Source organism: Saccopteryx bilineata, chromosome 2 (genome assembly GCF_036850765.1).
Source record: "Saccopteryx bilineata isolate mSacBil1 chromosome 2, mSacBil1_pri_phased_curated, whole genome shotgun sequence".
Classification (NCBI taxonomy): domain Eukaryota; kingdom Metazoa; phylum Chordata; class Mammalia; order Chiroptera; family Emballonuridae; genus Saccopteryx; species Saccopteryx bilineata.
In genome coordinates this window covers 300,482,110-300,500,834 of record NC_089491.1, presented here as the reverse complement: position 1 = coordinate 300,500,834, position 18,725 = coordinate 300,482,110, and the positions used below count along the sequence as shown (strand labels likewise).

Below are 18,725 nucleotides of genomic sequence, written 5' to 3'. Positions count from 1 at the left end.
GATATGCCTTTTCCAGAATCCTTACGATTCTCACCACAATACCAGGTTGGTGAGGGCAAGGATCATGTCTTTCTCGTTTTTCATTTTATCCCAGGGCACTTGCCACAGTATCAGGCCAGGGTAGATGTTTAACACATGGTTTGTACAAATGACTGAATGTAATTTTCAGCAAGGACTAATAAGGGTGAGTCTCCTCATTCTTCGGAGGCCTCTTTCCTCCCTGGGAAAGTGCCTCAGTCCAAAGTGTCTTTGCACTGTCAGCTTTTTGTTGGAGAAAGGCTATATTGTGGGGTCTTGGGGCTAGAGGGCAGTGTTTACCTATTGGTAGAGGCCAGAGCAGCGTGTGTGCGTGTGTGTGTGTGTGTGTGCGTGTGAGTGTGTGTGTGGCGGTGATGACTGGACAGTAATGAGCTCTGGCTCCACAGAGAATTTTAGAAGTCTCTCAAAACAACTTAGCTCATCTTTCCATGATACCCTGCTTCTTAAATATGCCGTGAAATGTTCTTCTGCATGGACGCTGCTGAGCAATCAAGTTTATTTAAAGATTTACGTTTTTTTTTTATCCAGGAAATTTTATTTATATATAACAACAGTACAAATTGTGTCCTTGGCTTGCAAAATAGGAGCGTTTCATATTTACAATAGGTACACAATAATATATTAGAATAACAAAACCCCTATTTTATTGTAACATTTTAAATACTTCTTTCGCGTTTTTTTTTTTTCTTAATTTCACAACACTGGTAAAAACAACAAAACCAGACAACTATCATGGCATTTTCTTAAAAATATATATATAACACAGATTCCAGTGTGTCAAGAAGAGTGGTTTGGGTTGGAGAAATTGTGGGGGAGGCAGTGGGCTCAGGTCCCTAGTCTCATGGATTAAGGAGCTTGTCCCTTCCTCCCTGACACACTTGAGAATATCTGTTCCTTATGGAGGGGACTATTTTTCATATTGCTCTCCCCCAGTCATGCCAGTAAGGAGGGTAAAGTCAAGGCCTTGACAGGGACCCAGAGGGCCTGCCCATCCTCCTTGAGGCGAGGGGAGAAGTCCCCGCCCTGCAGAAAGGGCAGAGCGGACCTGAAGGCAGAGCTTCTCTAAGGTGAGGAGTGCGGGGGTAGAGCATCTCTGGTTTGCTTGCTGGGCTGTCGCCCTGTGTGACAAGTAGTGGTCTTGATTCTCTCCCAGGACTTTCCTGATTCCAAGAGTGAAACTATCTCTCATCCGTGGCATCGCTGAGCCTCAGCTGCTAAACTTCACTCTTTAGGGAACCAGCAGAAAGTAAAGAGAGGAGAGAGATGTGGAGTTACAAAGAGGATGCTGTCATTTTCTCAAAGCTTGTCCCCCAGGCCCTGAACCTTATCCACCAAGTCTCCCTGTGGGACCACTCCTACATGTACTCCTGTGTCTGCGAGGCTGCTTTGCATTTTTTCACGCATGGAGCATGCTCTGCCCGAGTCTCGGCTCTTTCCTACGCAGGAGCCTCAGGCATCATACAGGGTGGCTGGGAGAAGACCGCAGTCCCCAGAGCAGCTGCTGGCTCAGTATTTACTGGCTGCAGGTTAATGGGGGCAGGTGTGGCGATAGGGATGCACCTGGAGATTTGTTAGCCAGAGGCTTTCAAGCATTGTCTGCGTGTTCTGCCCAGGCCATTTTTAGTCTCACACACCCATCCATTACTTCTGCTTCACGTGCAGCTGGGCCAGGGCCCTCGACTGCTATTTCTCGCCCTCATTTGGTGGAAATGAAGGAAAATCAGGAGCTCAAGCAGCAGGGAAGTGTCACCACAAGGGACAGTTGCAGTGGAAATGAGGGAGGCTCTGTTGCCTGAGTACTATGTCCCCAGAATAAAGTAAGGCAGCTGGGTTGGTCGGTTTTCTTCCTTCTTCTGGCCCCCTTTCTAGAAAACTCCTGCCCCCTGCAGGTGGGGAAGGAGAACTGCGCCTATTAAGTTGGCAGGAACCAGCAATCTGAAGAATGTAAATTGGCTAGAAGAAGGTCCTTCTTGGTCTTGTTCACTGCTGTTTCTGAGCACATGGAGCAGTGCCTAGAAAATGGTTGCAGGTCTGAAGGTTCCCTGAATGAAGAAATGGGTGTAAGGGACAGGCCCCTCACTTGAGTGAGGTTAACAGCTGATCCATGCTTTCAATGGCCAAACTCTGAAGGAGTGGGAGATCTCTGCCAGTGGTTGATCAGAAATGGTTCTGAGAGATGTGCTGTGGGGAGCGGGAGGGGGCCCAGCACAGAAATCGAAGCAGCTGACACCATGCCGAGGGCAGGAAGCAGCAGCAGGCCAGCTAGAGTGACTTGCTCCACCAAGATGGACATCTTGTCCATCTCCATGTTACCCATCAGTACCCTGTCTTGCCAAGTACATTTCTGGAGTCCTTTTCCTTTTCCAGAGAATTGTCTCTTGTGCAGATCAATAAAGCAAAATGAAACCGGATTGACTTTCAAGAGAGACTTCCTGTCCTGCCTCCCTCTAAGATGGATGGCTTCATATGGAGGAGGAGCTGTGGTTTTAATGTTTATTCTTCACTCAAGGTCAAAGTATCTTCAAATTGGATAATAGTGAGGACAGAGGCCAACCACCTTTTTCTCCTCCTTGTTCCACGGGGTGGACCCCACTGATTCTTGGTGAACCAAAGCCAAGTGTTGGCGGAGGAGGGATAAGTGAGAAGCCAGAGAGGGGGCCAAGCTCTACAACGTTTTACTCTCCTGGCCTGCCTTGAGTCCAGCTGACTTCTCCATCTTCTTAATTCCTTTCTCAGGGCTGCCCCTTTGCCACTTCCTTTGTCAACCCAACTTCCCCGACTCTCTCATGGAATCCTGAGAAATGGGGCCAAGTCGTTCTTGCCAGCGCTGGCTCCTCTTCTTCCTGCTCACCTACCTGCCCCCCACCTCCCATCATTCTCTGCACTCTCCAAAAACCTTCATGGAAGCATCCCCAGCGGCAGTGGAAGGTCACCAAAAGTAGCTGCTAGGGGACCCTGGCTGGATGCATAGAGGTAGGGACGATTCAGATGCAATTGAAATGTCTAACTTGCTTTGACTTCTTGGTGGAGCAAAGCCGTGGATGCCAGTTTGGGCAGTGGTGTGATCAGAAAACCTCTCATTCAGATCTTGGAAGTGAGCTGAATTTTTTTTTTTTTTTTTTTTTGGGCAGCACAAGGTTCCCTGCTCACAGTTCTCACCCCTATCACCTCTCTTTTCATCTCCATAAATCATGGGCTCTGGCTGATAAGCTTTGGGTGCTGTGAAGAGTAAACACTGGCTTAGTGCAGAAGGCCAGTCATTAGTATTTCTTTCAGTCTATTAACAAGGCCCAGAGAAATTTAACAGAAGTGGATTATCAGACGAAGGTGGCCTTGGCATGGCTGGTTGTGAATTATAATGAAAACAGCGAGTTTCCTGAACATTTTACTGAATGCTTTTCTCTTCCCATTTGTCAGCTGCATTCAGGCAAGAAACTAGAACTGAGGAGACCAGGCGATGTCTGCTGTGTGGTTAGCTCAGCAATCCAAAGCCACAGCCAGGGGTAGATAGAAGCCAGCTCTCAAGCTCCCCTCCTCCAGCCCTTTCCTGGGAATACAATGTGGTCAGCAGAGCCTCTGGAAATTGGATTTTTTTGGAGGTAAATCATGGCACGGAGAAGCTGGGGTCCAGAGTTAATTATAGAGGAAATGACCCTGGTCTGGTCTTTCTGGGGGGAGGGGAGGCTGGTCCAGTTTCTCAGCATTGCAGCCCCTTGAAAAGTAGGTAGAAATGGGAGGCTGGTCCTCTCTTCCCTCCCCCTTCCCATCCTTTGCTTCTCTTCTGTCCTCCTTCCCCCACACTTCAATGCTGTTTGTAGAGAAGTCAGAGTTGTCTGCTTGGATCCCTGCCAGTGTGGGAGGCCTGGGAACTCAGATGGCTGTCCTGGTCACCAAGGTCCTGCCACCAACAGAGCCACCTTCTTTTTGATGACTCCCACCGGCTTCCATGGGTCCTCTAAACCAGGGCGAGGAGCTCTGGTCTCCTTGTTTGAAAACATACTCAGGAGAGTTGGTCATCATGGTTTTAGGTGTCAGCAGGAGAGAACAGGACAGGAGCCCAGTGAGAAGCCACCCACTTGTCCTCCAAACACACAAGGACAAGAGAGGCAGAAGGAGAGGCAGAAGACAGTTGTGTGGGGGTGCTACAGTCATTCTTCCAGAGCAAGGGCTCAGTCAGGAGCTTCCACATATGACCGAAGGGCTGTCTCCCCACTCCAGGCACGAGAGTAAGAAAGAAAAAAAGCATAACAATAAATACTGCAGCTTCTTTAACCTATGCTCTTCAAGTATTGCTTGCTGTAAACAGTGTTTGATTTTTGTTTTCTCTTTAATTGTAGCAAAACCACTAGTGGATTGGAATGGAATCTGAAGCCACATACCCATGCCCCCACATGGGACCTCCTGGAGGCCTGGCCCACATGCCTCCAGTCCCTTTCCCCAGGGTGCCTGATTTATGACAGTGACTGATGTAAGGCAGAGCTGCCCAATGTCCCCAAGGAGGCCAGGCGTCTGGTCTGAAAGGGGCCCCCCTCTCCCCCACTTCTGATAGGAACTTTAGGGAAACGAAAAGGAAAAGTACCAAAGATTAGCTCCTCATTTGTTGAGGTTTGGGATTAAATAAAACAAAAACAAAAACAAACACACACATACACACACATACACACACATACACAACAGTAGCATTGGTACTCTAGAGACACATATCTCCTCTCAAGAGATGAGAATATACAGGTGCGTGGTCTGTAAAGCTCAATTTCCCATCAGCCAGGCTGAGCGCTCGATGGCTTTGCAATTGGTGCAAAGTTCTGCAGCTCCCGCTGCTCTTCCGGCTGCCGGGATAATCCTGGGTTTTACTGGCCTCTAGTTTTGCAAAGTGTTTGGTGCAAACTTGTGCTCACTCTTCTTCACTTTTTTTTTTTTTTTTTAATTTCAAGGGAAAGAAAACAATCATTTTCCCTTCGACTTCTCTCAGCATTTCCGTGTAGGTTTTTTTCCGGCATTTGGAAACAGGAGTCAGATAAGGAAGGAGGGACATAGTCAAAGGAAGGAAAGGGGGACAGAAACCAGAATTCAGAATTCAACAAAAGTTGGACGGGATTAACAGGGAGGCTTTTTGTTTTGTTTTATTTCTGGTTTTCCTTTTTCTTAAAAAAAATTAAATAAAGTTCTCATTATTTCCCCAATATACAGCAAATGAGTTTTCATGCAAAAAGCAGCAGTCACAGAGGCAGAAGCCTGCCCAGCTCGTGCCTCTCGGCTTGAAGAACCAACCACCTTCTCCGCCGGCCTGCTTCTCTCCTGTCCGCCCTGGGGGTGGATGACACCCACGGTCTCTCCTGGCAGGAGCCGCCTGCCTTCGAGGGAACTTGGCTGGCGTGGGGAGAGGGGCCCTCCCCTCTCTCCGGATGGGGTCTCGGGGGACGGCAAGCTCTGGGGGCTGATCCCCCCTTCACTCGTCCTTCCTTCTGAGACTGCCAGTGTGACAGCTTTCACGGGTCCCTCTTCCCGGGAACAGGACGCTCCGTCTCTCAGCTCTCAATGGACATAGCATTTATGAGCTGTTCCACCTTGTACGCCAGCCGCTGGCGCCGGGCCTGCTCGTCCTGCTCTAGCGCCCCAATGAGCTGAGGAACAAAACAGAGTGGGGGAGACTTCAGGACTCAGTAGAGAAGACGCCACTTTCCGAATCCTCCATCCTTCTATCTGCCTTTGCATCCTGCCCTAGTGGACACAGCCTTAAATAATGTGTATGATTAATTGACTATAGAGTAGATATGCATATGTGTTTATATATGTATGTATGTATGTATGTATGTATGTAGTGACCCTTGAGCAACACAGGGATTGGGGTGCTGACCTCACAGGGGTCATCAAACTTTTTATAAAAACTGCCCACTTTTGCAGTGCTGGTCAACCTGGTCCCTACCGTGCAACCAAACAGCGCCGCGATTGGCCCATCATGAAAGCTGGAACGCCCACTAGTGGGCGGTAGGGACCAGGTCTACCAGCACTGCAAAAGTGGGCGGTTTTTATAAAAAGTTTGACGACCCCTGCCGGAGTCTCGGCCCTCTGCATGGGCAGATTCTCACCTGCACAATTCAAACCCATGTTGTTCAAGGGTCAGCTATATATCTAACGTGTTTAAAATAATATTTGGCATATAGGAAGTGCCATGCAAGTGTTAGCTATTGTGGTTGTTGTTGTTATTATTGCTAACACTACTTTTAGGGACAATGCCAATGGATGACCTATGAATTCTCTGAAGCTGTCCTATTAATCTCTACTCATGTTAAGGTCCACCTGCGTATCTGAGATGGAACTGAGGATGTGCCCAAGCGCACAGAGGAGTCTAACCCACTGTTTAAGAAGGAATGAAATTACTTGTACAACACTTCCAACTGAAAATGACATTGTTAAAAGTGTTATTTACTGAATTAACAACGAGTGAAAGACAATGTGGTGCGTAAGGAAGTGCTTGATGAATCAGGAGAGGTAGGCTGCCTTCCGAAGGAATGGGAATGATGTTTGAGCTCACTATTTTTGCCTCCATGAACGTGGTTTCTAAATTAACCTCTGAGGCTGTTATTTAAGGACAAGGGCAGGTGTTCTGTTTAACTGCCTTGCTTGCTGTGTGTTGGTTTCTGTTCCTTCCAGAGTCCGAGCCCTGTCTTACCTCTTCACTGTACTTGCTGACGTAGGAGTAGATCTCATTGAGGGCACTTAGCATGTTGAACTCCACAGCATGCAGGCGGGACTGCTCAGCGAGGTAGGCATTCATGTCCTGGTCACTGATGGCAGGGAGCTTGGCGATGTCTGCATAGTATCTGCCGTAGAGAGCACGGGCTCCTTGGGGGCTCAGCAAATGTTGGCCTATACCTACCCTGACCCCAGGCCCCCGGTGAGCATGAAGTGTCACCATTCTCTCGTGCCTTCCTATGGCCTCTTGCATCAATCTGAGGTAGAGGCTTGGAGATAGGTCCTCCCCTAAGACAGACTGCATCTAGCTGTGAGCTCCTAGCTACAGCAACCCCAGAGTGGTTAAAAGCCCAGGCTCTAACCAGACTTCTTGTATTCAAGTCTCAGCTATGCTACCTGCTAGCTATTTGGGCAAGTTACTTAGCCTCTCCACACCTCAGTTTCCTTAACAGTAAAATGAGGATGATGATAATACCTACTTCACAAACCTGATGGGTATTTTACTGAAATGGTACAGACAAAATCTTTACCATAGTGCTGGGGGCTTAGCATGTGCTCAATAAATGGTGATTGGGATGAAGATAATCTGACTTGCAAGGGCAAAAACACTTTTCTTCCTTCCCCCAGCAGGAAGTGTAGACAAGAGAAAGGATGGGGACATGCATGAAGGTACCAAGGTATAGTTGTGAGTCCTGGATCGTGAAACCCACAGAGTGGGGGACAGAGCAGGCAGACGGGGCACGGGCCTGTCCTCAGGGTGCTACTGACCTCTCTACCCAGCTCTTGTAGCTGGGAATGTCCTTGGCATACAGCAGCTTGTTGGAGGGCGAGTCCTTGCCCAGCCGGTGCTCTGATGTTGAGCAAGAGTCCATGAAGGTCTGGGCTACCACAGACAGGCAGGCGTCCGTGATGCTACCCTTATGGATGTCAAATACAAACTGGGGGTTCTTGATCACATTCACCCAGAAGCGCAGAGGGAGGCTGTGGGACAAGGCAGAGCACATCCTGAGGGCTGCATCTCGGCTGCACCCCTGACGCTGCCCACTGATACTCCTCCTTATTCCCCAAATACCAAAGTCTCTCTCCAAAGGGCAAGGAAATGAAATTCCAGAAAACAGGTCCAGCCAGGGCTGCCAATTTAGCTAAAGCTCTTCCTGATCCCGGGACAAAAGGAGAGACACCATTGTACCCTAATGGGGTACTGACCCTGCTTGCTAACAATGGAGGGGTGAGCGAGGGGGGTTCTGTTCCTCCCTGGCAGCCTTCTCCCAAGGCCTCCGTGCCCCGAGGGCAGCCCAAGTGCAGAGAACTGCACATTTTCTCAGAGCTTCAAACAAAGCCACCAGGCTCCCGGAGTCCCTTCACAGTGCCCATGGCCATTGTCCGGAAGTATGCAGCCGGCAGTCCGGCCAGGCCTCAGAGAGCGCACAAAGAGCGCCACCTGTGCTCCCCGCCCAGCCCAGGCGGCTTCCCAGGGCCGGCCCGGCCAGCCCTGGCTGAGGAATGGGCTCCCCTGGGGGCCGCTCTTTCACCAGGCTCCCCAGGGCGTGTGTGTATCTGGGCAGGGGCAGAGGGAGAAGAGGAGGCCATTGTTAGCATGCTGGAAGTGACTCACTGTAGTCAGCTTTCCCACCCCAAGAGGAACTGATCGGTCCTTAGGAGAGTTCCTTCTGCAAAGTGGGAATTTATAATCAGAGCAAAATGCATTTTCTCTGCTCCCAAGGCCAGAAGGAGGATAAGCCCATTTATTCCCCTTCAAAACCAGAACAGCTGCTGCTTTTCCTGCCTTTTCCAACTTGCCTTCTCCTCCAGCTGCCTTCGGGGCCTTAACTCTTTTGGCTCCTCTGTGGAGTGAGCTCTGTCCCTGGCTTGTCCCTCTGGCTTGAAGTGATGTTTCAGCAATCCAGCCTACCTCTCCCCTCCTGTTCTTCACTTTCTCTCGACTCCGATGGACCACAAACTTTCTCAAATATCTCAGTCCTGTCAAGTCTTGGGAAAGAGTCGCTTTGCCCACTCCACGCCCTTCCATTCAGATTTCTGCTTATCTTCCAAAATGCCAGGGGATCCCTCACTTTCCTGAACCTGGGAGGAGCTGCTTCAGCTGAAGATGACTCATTCCTTCCGCCCGTCCCTTCTTGCAGCGGCTTTGGGGACTTTCTGATGGTCTTTCTTTGGACATTAGCTCTTTGAGGTCCGGGTAAGGGGACGCGCCCCACTACCCCAGCAGAGTAGGAAATTTCTGTGACTTGGGCCTGGCCAGCAACAGATAGCACAGGGACAGGAATAATCTGGAATTATCTTTAGATTTCCCTGAATTTGCCTCCTCTCAGTGCTGGGCTAGGATCACCCGAAGCGGAGGAGACAGCCATGGCCCTGCCCCTGGGGACACAGGGAAATGCCTGCCCTGGCCCGGGGAAGAGCACGGTGGGCTCCGCACGCCACGCGCGCCTGCGCCTCCCCATCTCACCCCACGGCGATCAAAGCTGCAGACTTTGATCACAGCGCCCCAGAGAAGAGAGGAATACACAGGGTTGGGGTTGGGCATTTCCAAAGTGTTTTGCTGGTTGCTAGGACTTCTGATTCCCAAATAACAGCCTGGGCCCATCTGTGTCGGCGGCTCTGTTTTCTAAAGAGATCGCTGACTCCAGACAGCTGTGTGGGCTGCCTGCCCAACCCAAACGCCTGGACCTCCTTTCTCTACTCTCTGTGCTCTTTCCCAAAGGAAGACTTTTGACTCTGGGTCTGGGCCAGGCCTTGTCTGACCGGAAAGCCAGACCTTAGCTTGATTTTTGGTCCAGGTTCAAACCTAGGAGAGAAAAGTCTTATGCCAGGGGCCTGTGGGAGCCTGTCTTAGGGATGAGAATCAGGCCTGCGGGACATCTGCCCTCTGCTTTCTGGAGGTCGCAGGGTCATGACTTGGCCTTGAGGGATCAAGTTTGCAGTGACATCCTCCCGGTGGGTGGGCTCAAGTCCACAGCAGGTGTGAGCTCTATCCGGAGCAGCAACGGCCACCTTCCTCAGGGCTCTCAGTTTCACTCAGGGCTTCGGGACCTCAGGAAGTGCCTGAGATGCTACGCTGCTCAGAATGCCCCGCACTGCCCTGGCTCTGAGGCTCTGCTGCTAGTTCTCAAGTCAGGCTCTCCGTGTAGGTTCCCTCAGCTCCCTCTTCCCGAGGTCAGAGGTCTCAGAGTCACAGAGGAGGTGCTTCCCGGGGAAAGGGCTCAACCCAAAAGGGCAGAGCTCCAGGGTGTGTGTGTCCTCGTGCTGGGCCCTAAGCCAGGCAGGCCCCACTTGGTGGCAGCCTGGGGACCACGGGGCTCTGCAGAGCATATATGAGCTACTTGTCCAAGGAGCCTGGGCTTACCAGCCCCAGCGAACAGGCTCCTCCACCTCCCTGGACCCCAGCGGTCCCAACCCCACACAGCCCGCCTCTCTCCAGAATACACCTCCCTCTGGCCTCCCCAGGGGTTACCAGTTGCTTTTCCAGGTGTGCCGCACATCTGTGTCATGGATGCTGTGTCTGTCTGCCTGCTCATCCAGGAAATCAAACATGTACTTGATGGCCAGGGGGAGAGCGCTGCCCCGGTGCACAGTGCTGAACAGGGTCTCAAACAAGTCGTCCACGAACTTCTGCAGGGTGCCCTGGGGGAGGGGCAGTGCGATAGAATGAGGTGAAGGGTGGGGGAGGGGGCGGCCGCAGGAGACAGGCAGGCCAGATGGTGCCTTGGACCAATACCACCTTGGAAATTTGTCTGCTGCGCCAGTGACGCCAGGCTGAGCAGACGGTGTGGTGGGGGTGGGGAGATGACTGTTGGGGTGTTGGGGAGGGGGGAGGGACTAAATGGGTTGCAGATTCCTGGGAAGATCTCCATCAGCTCGCAGCTACATGCCACATCTATGCTGTGTCCATGCCAAGAGGAAAGACAGTGAGTGCTCCTAGCCCAGGCTCCCCCTGGGGAAGGGGGGGTGCAAGCCGATAAGAGAGGGTGTCTGAAGGACCAGCTGCAGTAGGAGCCTCCTGGAAGGAGCACGGCAGGACGGCAGGGCGTCTAATAGAAATGAGCAGAGGGTGCTCACAGAAACTAGGGGATCAGGGAATGTGCAGATACCCCAGTACTTTCAGCCTTTTTTTTTTTTTTTTTACTTTCAGCCTTTTGTATAGTGCACTTTCACCAATGAAATAAAAGTTGGTTTTGCATCTTATTTACACAATCAAACAACTTTCTTTGACTTGTCGTTTGCTTTTCTAATGTTCTTGTTTAATAAAAAAAAAAAAATCAAATGCTTCTTTTTTTTTTTTATTGCTTCATATTCATTTTGAAATATCCCCTAATTTTTGAGAAGCAGTATAGATAGGAAACTGTGAAAAGACTTATGATGTTAGTGGTCTGGGGTGTCTGGAGGTGAGGCTGTCAGTGAAGGGTCCAAGTCTAAGGAGCTCAGGTGTAGCCCTGGCCCACAGGGCTTGGGGCTTCTCTGGGGAGGGACAAGACTGTGCCTGAGTCCCACGGTTCACAGGTTCCAGGAGTACCTCTGAAGGTCAGGAAAATGTCTAATCTTTCCTGAGGTCTCTTTGTTGGTCTCGCATTCGCCTTTTAGGCAGGGCAACGTTTGAGACACGTGGTTGGATGGTATATTTCTGTGCCACTTCTGGGAACAAGCGTGCGAGCTGTACCCTGGATGCCACTGTACTAGGACTGCAGGGGCATTTCTGTGGGGGCGGTGGGGGGGGAGTATTTGAAATCTAGCCCTGCCCGGCCTGCGTGAGCCGCATGATCGCCACACGTACAGAGCTATGTTAGTTCTCTGCAGGGGCAGCTGAGAGACAGCGTTTGGTCACAGTCTCCGGCACTGTGCCTCACTTCTATCAGTGCTGGGGGGGGGGGCTTGGGGGAGCTTTCTCTGGGATTATTGGCACGACCAGGCCTTCTGTCCTGCTTTCCCTCCCGTTGTGGCCAGAAAGTAGTTAGTAAAGGTGGTGATGGTGAAGGTCGGCATATATGTCCAGTTAACACCAATAAGAAAACCTCATACGTTCCTAAGGAATTTGGGCCCAGACGTGGGAGAGCCACTCCCCTGAAGAGTAATGGCAGTCTTAAAGAACAACAATAACATTATGATCTTTGCCAAAGGGAAGAAAACAGTGGTGGCTGTCCTCTAGAAAGACTTCCTGGGGACCTGGGCCTGCTTTTCTGAGTGGGTCCCCTTGAAGGACAGACTCTGTGATGTCCTCTACGGGCCGAGCAGAGCAGAAGTACCTTGGTGGCCAGTAGCCGGGTCAGGTAGATCTCAGACACCATCTTGCTGCCCCGGTCACCCTCCTTCTGGTCTCCGTGGTCATGGTTCTTCACCAGATGCCACACCTTGACTCCGCTCTCCAGGTCTGGGGTGATCATGGGGGCCCGGGACCGCAGGCTGTCAGGGCTGCCTGTGTACCTGAAGGAGGAGTCTGAGGAGAAGGGGGCAGTGGAGGCCTGTGAGCAACTGATTTCATCATCCCTGCCTGAAGCATCCTTCTGGAATCCCAGCCCACTTGTTACACTCACTCAGAATCAACCACTTTCAATTGGAAGGGGACCCTTGGGACCTCCTGTAGGGGCAGTATTGTAGGGGGGTCCTCGGTTGGCATGAGGAGAGCCTGAAAGCTTTTTGTAAAAAGAGGGTTTAGAAATTCTGTGAGCTGGAGACTGCTGGGAAGTTTGGAGTCCGCTCCCCTGATGCTTCCAGCCAAGAAGGATCAATAGGTAAAATGTCAAATGGATATTTTCATAAGTGCTGTGATCGAAAACTGGATACTAAGGAGCTGTGAGCTGTAATCCTCCCCCCTTGAAGTTAATGGGGCCCTTCTTTTTTTTTTTTTATAAATAAATTTTTATTTTAACGGGGTGACATCAATAAATCAGGGTACATATATTCAAAGAAAACATTTCCAGGTTATCTTGTCATTTAGTTCTGTTGCATACCCATCACCCAAAGAGAGATCGTCCTCCGTCACCCTCTATCCAGTTTTCTTTGTACTCCTCCCCCTCCCCCTCTCCCTCCTTCCCTCCCCCCACCCCCCGTAACCACCACACTCCTGTCCATGTCTCTTAGTCTCGCTTTTATGTCCCACCAATGTATGGAATCCTGCAGTTCTTGTTTTTTTCTGATTCAGTTATTTCACTCTGCATAATGTTATCAAGATTCCACCATTCTGCTGTAAGTGATCCGATGTCATCATTTCTTCTAGCTGAATAGTATACCATGGTGTATATGTGCAATGGGGCCCTTCTTATTCGGGACTAAGAATATGAAATTGCCAAGGCCTTTCTGGAGCTGTGGGCCTCAGTGCTGAGGTGACCTTTGGCTGGACAGCCCAAAGCCTCCATACATACATGAATCCAGAGAAAACAGAATGGGAGAGACTGAAGCCCCGGAACCTTGCTGCCCAGAGGGCATTGGGCTCCCTAACACTCCTCCGTGGTAGACAGGTGAAAATGTCCAATGTATCGCCTAAACCAGGATACTTCCAATAATTTAGTCAAGATCATAGACTGGGCTATATGACCCCCCCCCCATCCAGGTGCCTCTCTGGGCCTGGCCCCCTTGAACTCCTTTGCCAAGCCTGGAATTGAAGGAAGGGCCCATGGTGCCAGCTGCTCCCACAGCTCTGAGATGGGCTGCTCTGGGGATGGCTGGACTAGTGAGGAAGGGAAACAAATGAGCAAAGGCCTCTGACCAGAGGCCGGCAGTAGCAAGGGCTTCCTGCTGTCAGAAAGGACAGAGTGGTCCCTGGTAGGTCCCAGAAGACTTCCCTCCGAGCTGCCCAGGCTACCTTCCTGGTCCTCACCATATCTGCTGATGGACGTCCGGGAGATGCTGGCAGAGGCGGGGATGTTGTAGGAGGAGGTCTGTTTGGGGACCAGAGCCACCACCGATCTGTCTGACACCTAAGAAGGGTATAAAAGGTACAGTGTGGCTGAATGGTGGTGTCCTGGGAAACTGAGTAGTCAAGTACTTCTACAAGGTTATGAAATGGATGTGGAGTAGAACGCAAGGAGTTCAGGAGCACTAGAAATAACACTCCCTGCTGTCCAACCCGGCGGCTACTTACCGCCTGTGCCTACTGAGCCCTTGCAGCTCGTTTAGTCCAAACTAGATGCGCTGTAGGTGTCTGAACTGAAATGTGTGTAAATAAATGTTTTAGATCAGTTGGATTAAATAAAATATACTGTTGACATTGATTTCATCGGTGTATTTTTACTTTTTAGATGTGGCTAGTAAAAATTTAAAATTACACATGTGGCTTGCATTATATTTCTACTGGTCAGTGCTGGGCTAGACTGTAGCCCCTTCAACCTTGTGAGTTACAGACAATGATTCCCATTTGACAGACGAGGAAACTGAAGCATCAAGAGCTTCTCTGAGGTTGGCACCTGGTGGAGCCACTGTCGATAGTCAGGTCTGTTGGGCTCCGGAGCACCTGCTCTCATTATATCCTAACTGGGATTTTATTGCAAGTCACACTGGTTTGAAGTCCATTTCCCCTTCTGGCTCTGATTTCTTTCTGGCCTGGGTCCTATAATGCCCTGGCCACCTTGAAAATTTTCTCAAACAGAGCTCTTAGAGAGTCCGAGGGAAAGATGGTGTCTCACCCCATTTCTGTGAGGGTGCCCAGGCTCAGCACCCAGTCTGGAGGGCCAGAGTTGATGAATGAGGAGCCATATTGAAGACATTTGGGGCTATTGTGATTTAAGATTACCCTCCATCCAATAAAAACGGAGAATCCCCAGAATCGTGGCAATCCAATTAAACCCCTAACGCAGAGGGAATAAAACAGCTATAATAATGTTATGGGCCATAAAACATTCCTATTAAACCATTTTTTATTTTAACAATTTTTATGAACTTTATAAGTTTGATTTATAGCTGCAGCAGTCGTAAAGCCATCTTTCTGGGTCTTAAATTGTCAGCCCCTCTCTCCTACCAAAAAAGAATTAAATGTTGGTGAGTCGAACTATAAATGAACATGAGCGCTAAAGAGATTCCCTGATAGCTGGCTTTAGTAGTAGTGTTTAATTTTACCCTCCCTATAAATCTGCAGGAGCCCAGGAAGATTTTTAACATCGCTTTGTTAATTAAGATTATGTAGATTTTCTCCTGTAGGGACTCCAAGGACCTTTGCCTCCAGGGAAGATAATAAGACAGCAATGCTTTGACCCGATGACCTAGAGCTGTAGGGTCTACTCTCTGCACAGGCCTAAAAGGTGCCAAAGCTCCCTGATTTCCCAGCCTGGCAGCTGTCAGGACCACTGGCAGTTTGCACCATCAGCATCAGGTCTGGAAATGAGGTGAAACTCTCCACCCCTATCTTTCAGGAACTCTCCTTGCAACTGGCATCCTAGAAACGATACTTTGAAAGCCTGGCAAGGGCAGGGGTTTACACTCCCGGGAAGGACAGGTGACCTTATCATTTGTGGTTCATTGTCACCTAAAGGAAGATTCACTGGATGACTTGAATGACCACAGTCTAACTCAATTCTAAGGCTCCTCATTAAATCTCTCTTGTCCTCAATCTTTTTTTTTTTTCCTCTTGACCAACAGGCAGTGCAAATCCGTGGTCAAGATGCCTGGCTGGATCTGCCCGTGGCTCTGCCACTTCCTGACTACATTGCTCCAGGAAAGTCACTTAACTGCTCTGTGCCTCAGTTGTCTCATTTGTCAAAAAGGATAATAATCTTGTCTGGGTTGGTTGGGCAGATGCCAGGATCTGCGGCAGGAAAAGCTGACTGCAGCACCGGTGCCCAGCAAGCACTTGGAAGGAGCTGGCATTAGTGCTGCTATTATGAGCATCATCATCATCATCACCGGCTCCCAAAAGGAAGAGTAATCCCTGTGGTCCCCTGTCACTCAGGGCTAGCATGTGGGAAGTGCCGTGCACTCAGTAAAGCTCAGCAAATATTTGAGGAATGAATGAATACATGAATGATAAATGACATCAGGGAATTGAGAGTGCTTTGTATGGTGAGCACTGTTAAGAATAGAATATCCCCTTCTTCTGATTGGGAACCATCGGACGGACAGCCCAGTAACAGCGTTAGAGCATCGCAGACAGAGAAGAGAGGCCCCACAACTGTCCTTGAGAAACTAATAATTTGAGGGCATGGTGCTATTCGGTTTTGCACTTTTTTCTCCAGCTATAATTGGTTCATTACAATACATTAAGCACTGTGAAGTGGGGGTAGGGTGGGATCAACACAGAATGTTTATGGCTCTGTGGTGGTAAGTATACATCCCGGGCACCTCACCTGTTGTTCCTAATCCTTCTAACCACCTTCATAAGTCAGGCTTTTATTTCCATTTCACTGATGAAAAGCCCAAGTTTCCAAGAGATTAAAGTCACACCACTGGTGAGTGGGGAAGCAGGGTTTTAAATACAGCTGAGAAAGCCCTTTCTCTTCCCACTACAGCACATTCCTTCTATCAGGGGAGGGGAACGTAGGCCAGTAAGGGGGCTGCAGCCTGGAGAGGAGTGTTTGGGGGTTTCCCCAAGGCCCCCAGCTTCCTCTGTGTCCCAGAAGGCTCCCAGCAAGCTCCTGTTGGCTGTTAAGGCCCCTAACTTCCTGGTCATTGGCAACTCAGTGCCTTAGAGCTCAGCCTGCTGGGCCCCTGCACCGTCCTGTGTGAGGCACAGACATAGGAGGATGTTATTAATCAGGCAGTCCCAATGAGCCTTGCAGCCTCAGGCACTTCCTCTGGTTGGTTTAATTTCCCTGGTGTCTCTCATTTTCAGCTTCTATTTCATTATTCTTTCTGAATCCCCACCTGCCTACCTGTGCTTACTCTCAGAGACCCCCGGCCTCAAGTAGTTACCGTGGGAAAGAAGGGAGTGACGCCTCCTGGATCTTTTCCTCTGTTGCTGGGATTATTATTAGTATTATTTTTTGATTGTTCATTCAACAGGCAGTTGAATTCTGCCAGTGTGCTACACACTTTACCTAGTATACTTAACCTAGTCTACATAACTTAAAAGGGCAGGGATCCCCATTAAGCCCATTTTACAGATGGGAAGGGTGAGAGTTTATGTAATTTCCCCAAGGGCACCAGCTAGCGTGAGTGGCAGAATGTAAGGCCTGAAGACCAGTCTATTCAACTTCCTGCTGAGTTCCATGTGAGATGCCTAAACTGCATTTGAGGGATGCTAAAGAGAGAAAGCAGCAGACGCCTACGGTTGTCTTTGAGGAGGACTTTACAATGTGCAATGTTCCCGCAGATGTAGGCCTAGCAGGATAGCAATGCCTACCTAACTGTACCTCAGACCAGTAGGGTCACTTTGTCAGGATGGGTCTGGTGCTCATGTTTTTGACAAGTTCCCCCAGTAATTCTAATGAGCAGCCGTGGCTGAGAAGCACTGCTCTAGGATCAGGGAGAAGGAGGAAAAGAAACCCTTTTTAGGCCTTTGAGGGCCTAGGAGCAAACCTTAGAGGGGAGGGGACATTTGGGACAAAGGCCCTGGAGCAAACTTTTCCAGGCTCACCTGATAGTGCATCAGTGTGTTGAGCCGTTTCCAGTCGCCCTCGATCTTGGTGGTGATGTCCTCGTCCTGCAGGACGACCCTGGCGATCCGGCCTTGACGCCACTCTGGGTGGAGAGGTGGTGCAGGCCACCATGAGGGCGCGAAGGCTGCCCGCCGGGATCACACAGTGCGACCTGCTCTAGGGACCTGGCAACCCCGGCTCCCTCAAGCTGGTGCAACAATAGCGCTTAAGGGGTCTAGGGCTCTATGGGGTCCAGACAGCTGGGCAGAAGTGAGAGCCTCACCAAAGGTGGCCACAGCTAAGCAGGAAGTGTCCTGGGAACAGTATTCCAGGTAGCTCCTCCCTAGGCAGGACCCAGCCCCGCCTCCGGGAGGAGCCCTATGCGGGTAGGGCTCCCCATCTCCCCATCTCTTCCCACAGCCCAGACGCCCTCCTGGCTGCCCCCTTTCCAGCCCTGCCCCATGCTTCGAGCCAGCCTCCTACCCAAGTCCATGTCAACGGCCCTCGGCCTCTGAGAGTAGGGCACGTTCTTGTACACGGCGTCCAGGATCTTCTCCTTGACCTGCGTGATGGTGTCACAGTTTAGCACCTTCACTGGGATCTCTGGGCTGTTCTCGTTGTCAGGGTTGACGCAGTTCAGGATCTACAAGTGGCCAGAGAGGGGGTAGCAGGAGGAGTTGAGGGACGAAGACCAAGAACTCAGAAGGAATCTCTTCCCAGGCCCCCATCCCTCATGGAGAAATGGGGTGCCTCTCTGTCTGTTCCTCACTTTCTCTCACCCCCCTGCCACCTGCCAAGGCCAGCCTGAGTCATTTGGCCGCTCTCCTCTCTCACAAAGACCTGGGGCTCTTCTCTCTATCTCCTGGACAGCTCAGGGGAGCTGGGCCCCTGCAATGAGGCATGCTGGGCCTCAGAGACAGCTCCAGGCGTATCCAGGGCTGGCCTCCCCTGAAGCCTCTCTATGAGGAATCCACAGACTCACGTTCCCTCCCATGATGCCAATTTCCTCATACCTACTGGTGGGTGATCTTCTCCACTCAACATTATCTAGGGTAAACTGAGGCATCGAGCGCTCTTTAGACTCACCAAATGGGATGGGGAGAAGGCACCCAGGTGGATCTGCCTGCCCTTGCTACACTTGGACTTGATCCCAGGTCCGTCAGTCTCCCAGCCTCTTTAGTGACCCCTCCGAATGGCTGTGTGGTCAGAGGGTAAAGGGAGACTGAGGGACAGGAAGTGAGGAAGTGTGCGCTGTCCCCGAGTTTCTGGCCTCCTCACCAGGGTCTTGTACTCGATCTGCTGGCGGATGAGCTTGTCCTCGCTGAGGGAGTAGCGGGCCTCGCCCGTGATGGCGTCGATGGGGCCCTTCTCCATCTGCTGCTTGATGGCGCAGTACAGCATGAAGAGCGGCTCCCCCGCGCACTCCTGCGGGCACAGCGGGGTGGGCGCGTGGCAGCACCAGCCTCCTCCCCC

At 50.7% G+C, this 18,725-nt stretch overlaps 1 protein-coding gene across 1 annotated transcript in view; it reads right to left on the bottom strand.

The window, feature by feature from the left end:
* Positions 1-5,136: 5,136 nt before the first annotated feature.
* The window catches only part of PLXNA2 (plexin A2), a 211,679-nt gene continuing 198,090 nt past the window's right edge, over positions 5,137-18,725 (bottom strand). Inside the window, exons 24-32 of the mRNA XM_066261465.1 lie at positions 18,531-18,677; positions 17,736-17,895; positions 17,252-17,355; positions 13,565-13,664; positions 11,994-12,184; positions 10,208-10,377; positions 7,504-7,716; positions 6,713-6,863; positions 5,137-5,663 (exon numbers count right to left, since the gene is read on the bottom strand). Coding sequence (XP_066117562.1) covers positions 5,568-5,663; positions 6,713-6,863; positions 7,504-7,716; positions 10,208-10,377; positions 11,994-12,184; positions 13,565-13,664; positions 17,252-17,355; positions 17,736-17,895; positions 18,531-18,677 — 1,332 coding nt within the window. The 3' untranslated portion in view covers positions 5,137-5,567. The remainder of the gene's footprint in view (positions 5,664-6,712; positions 6,864-7,503; positions 7,717-10,207; positions 10,378-11,993; positions 12,185-13,564; positions 13,665-17,251; positions 17,356-17,735; positions 17,896-18,530; positions 18,678-18,725) is intronic.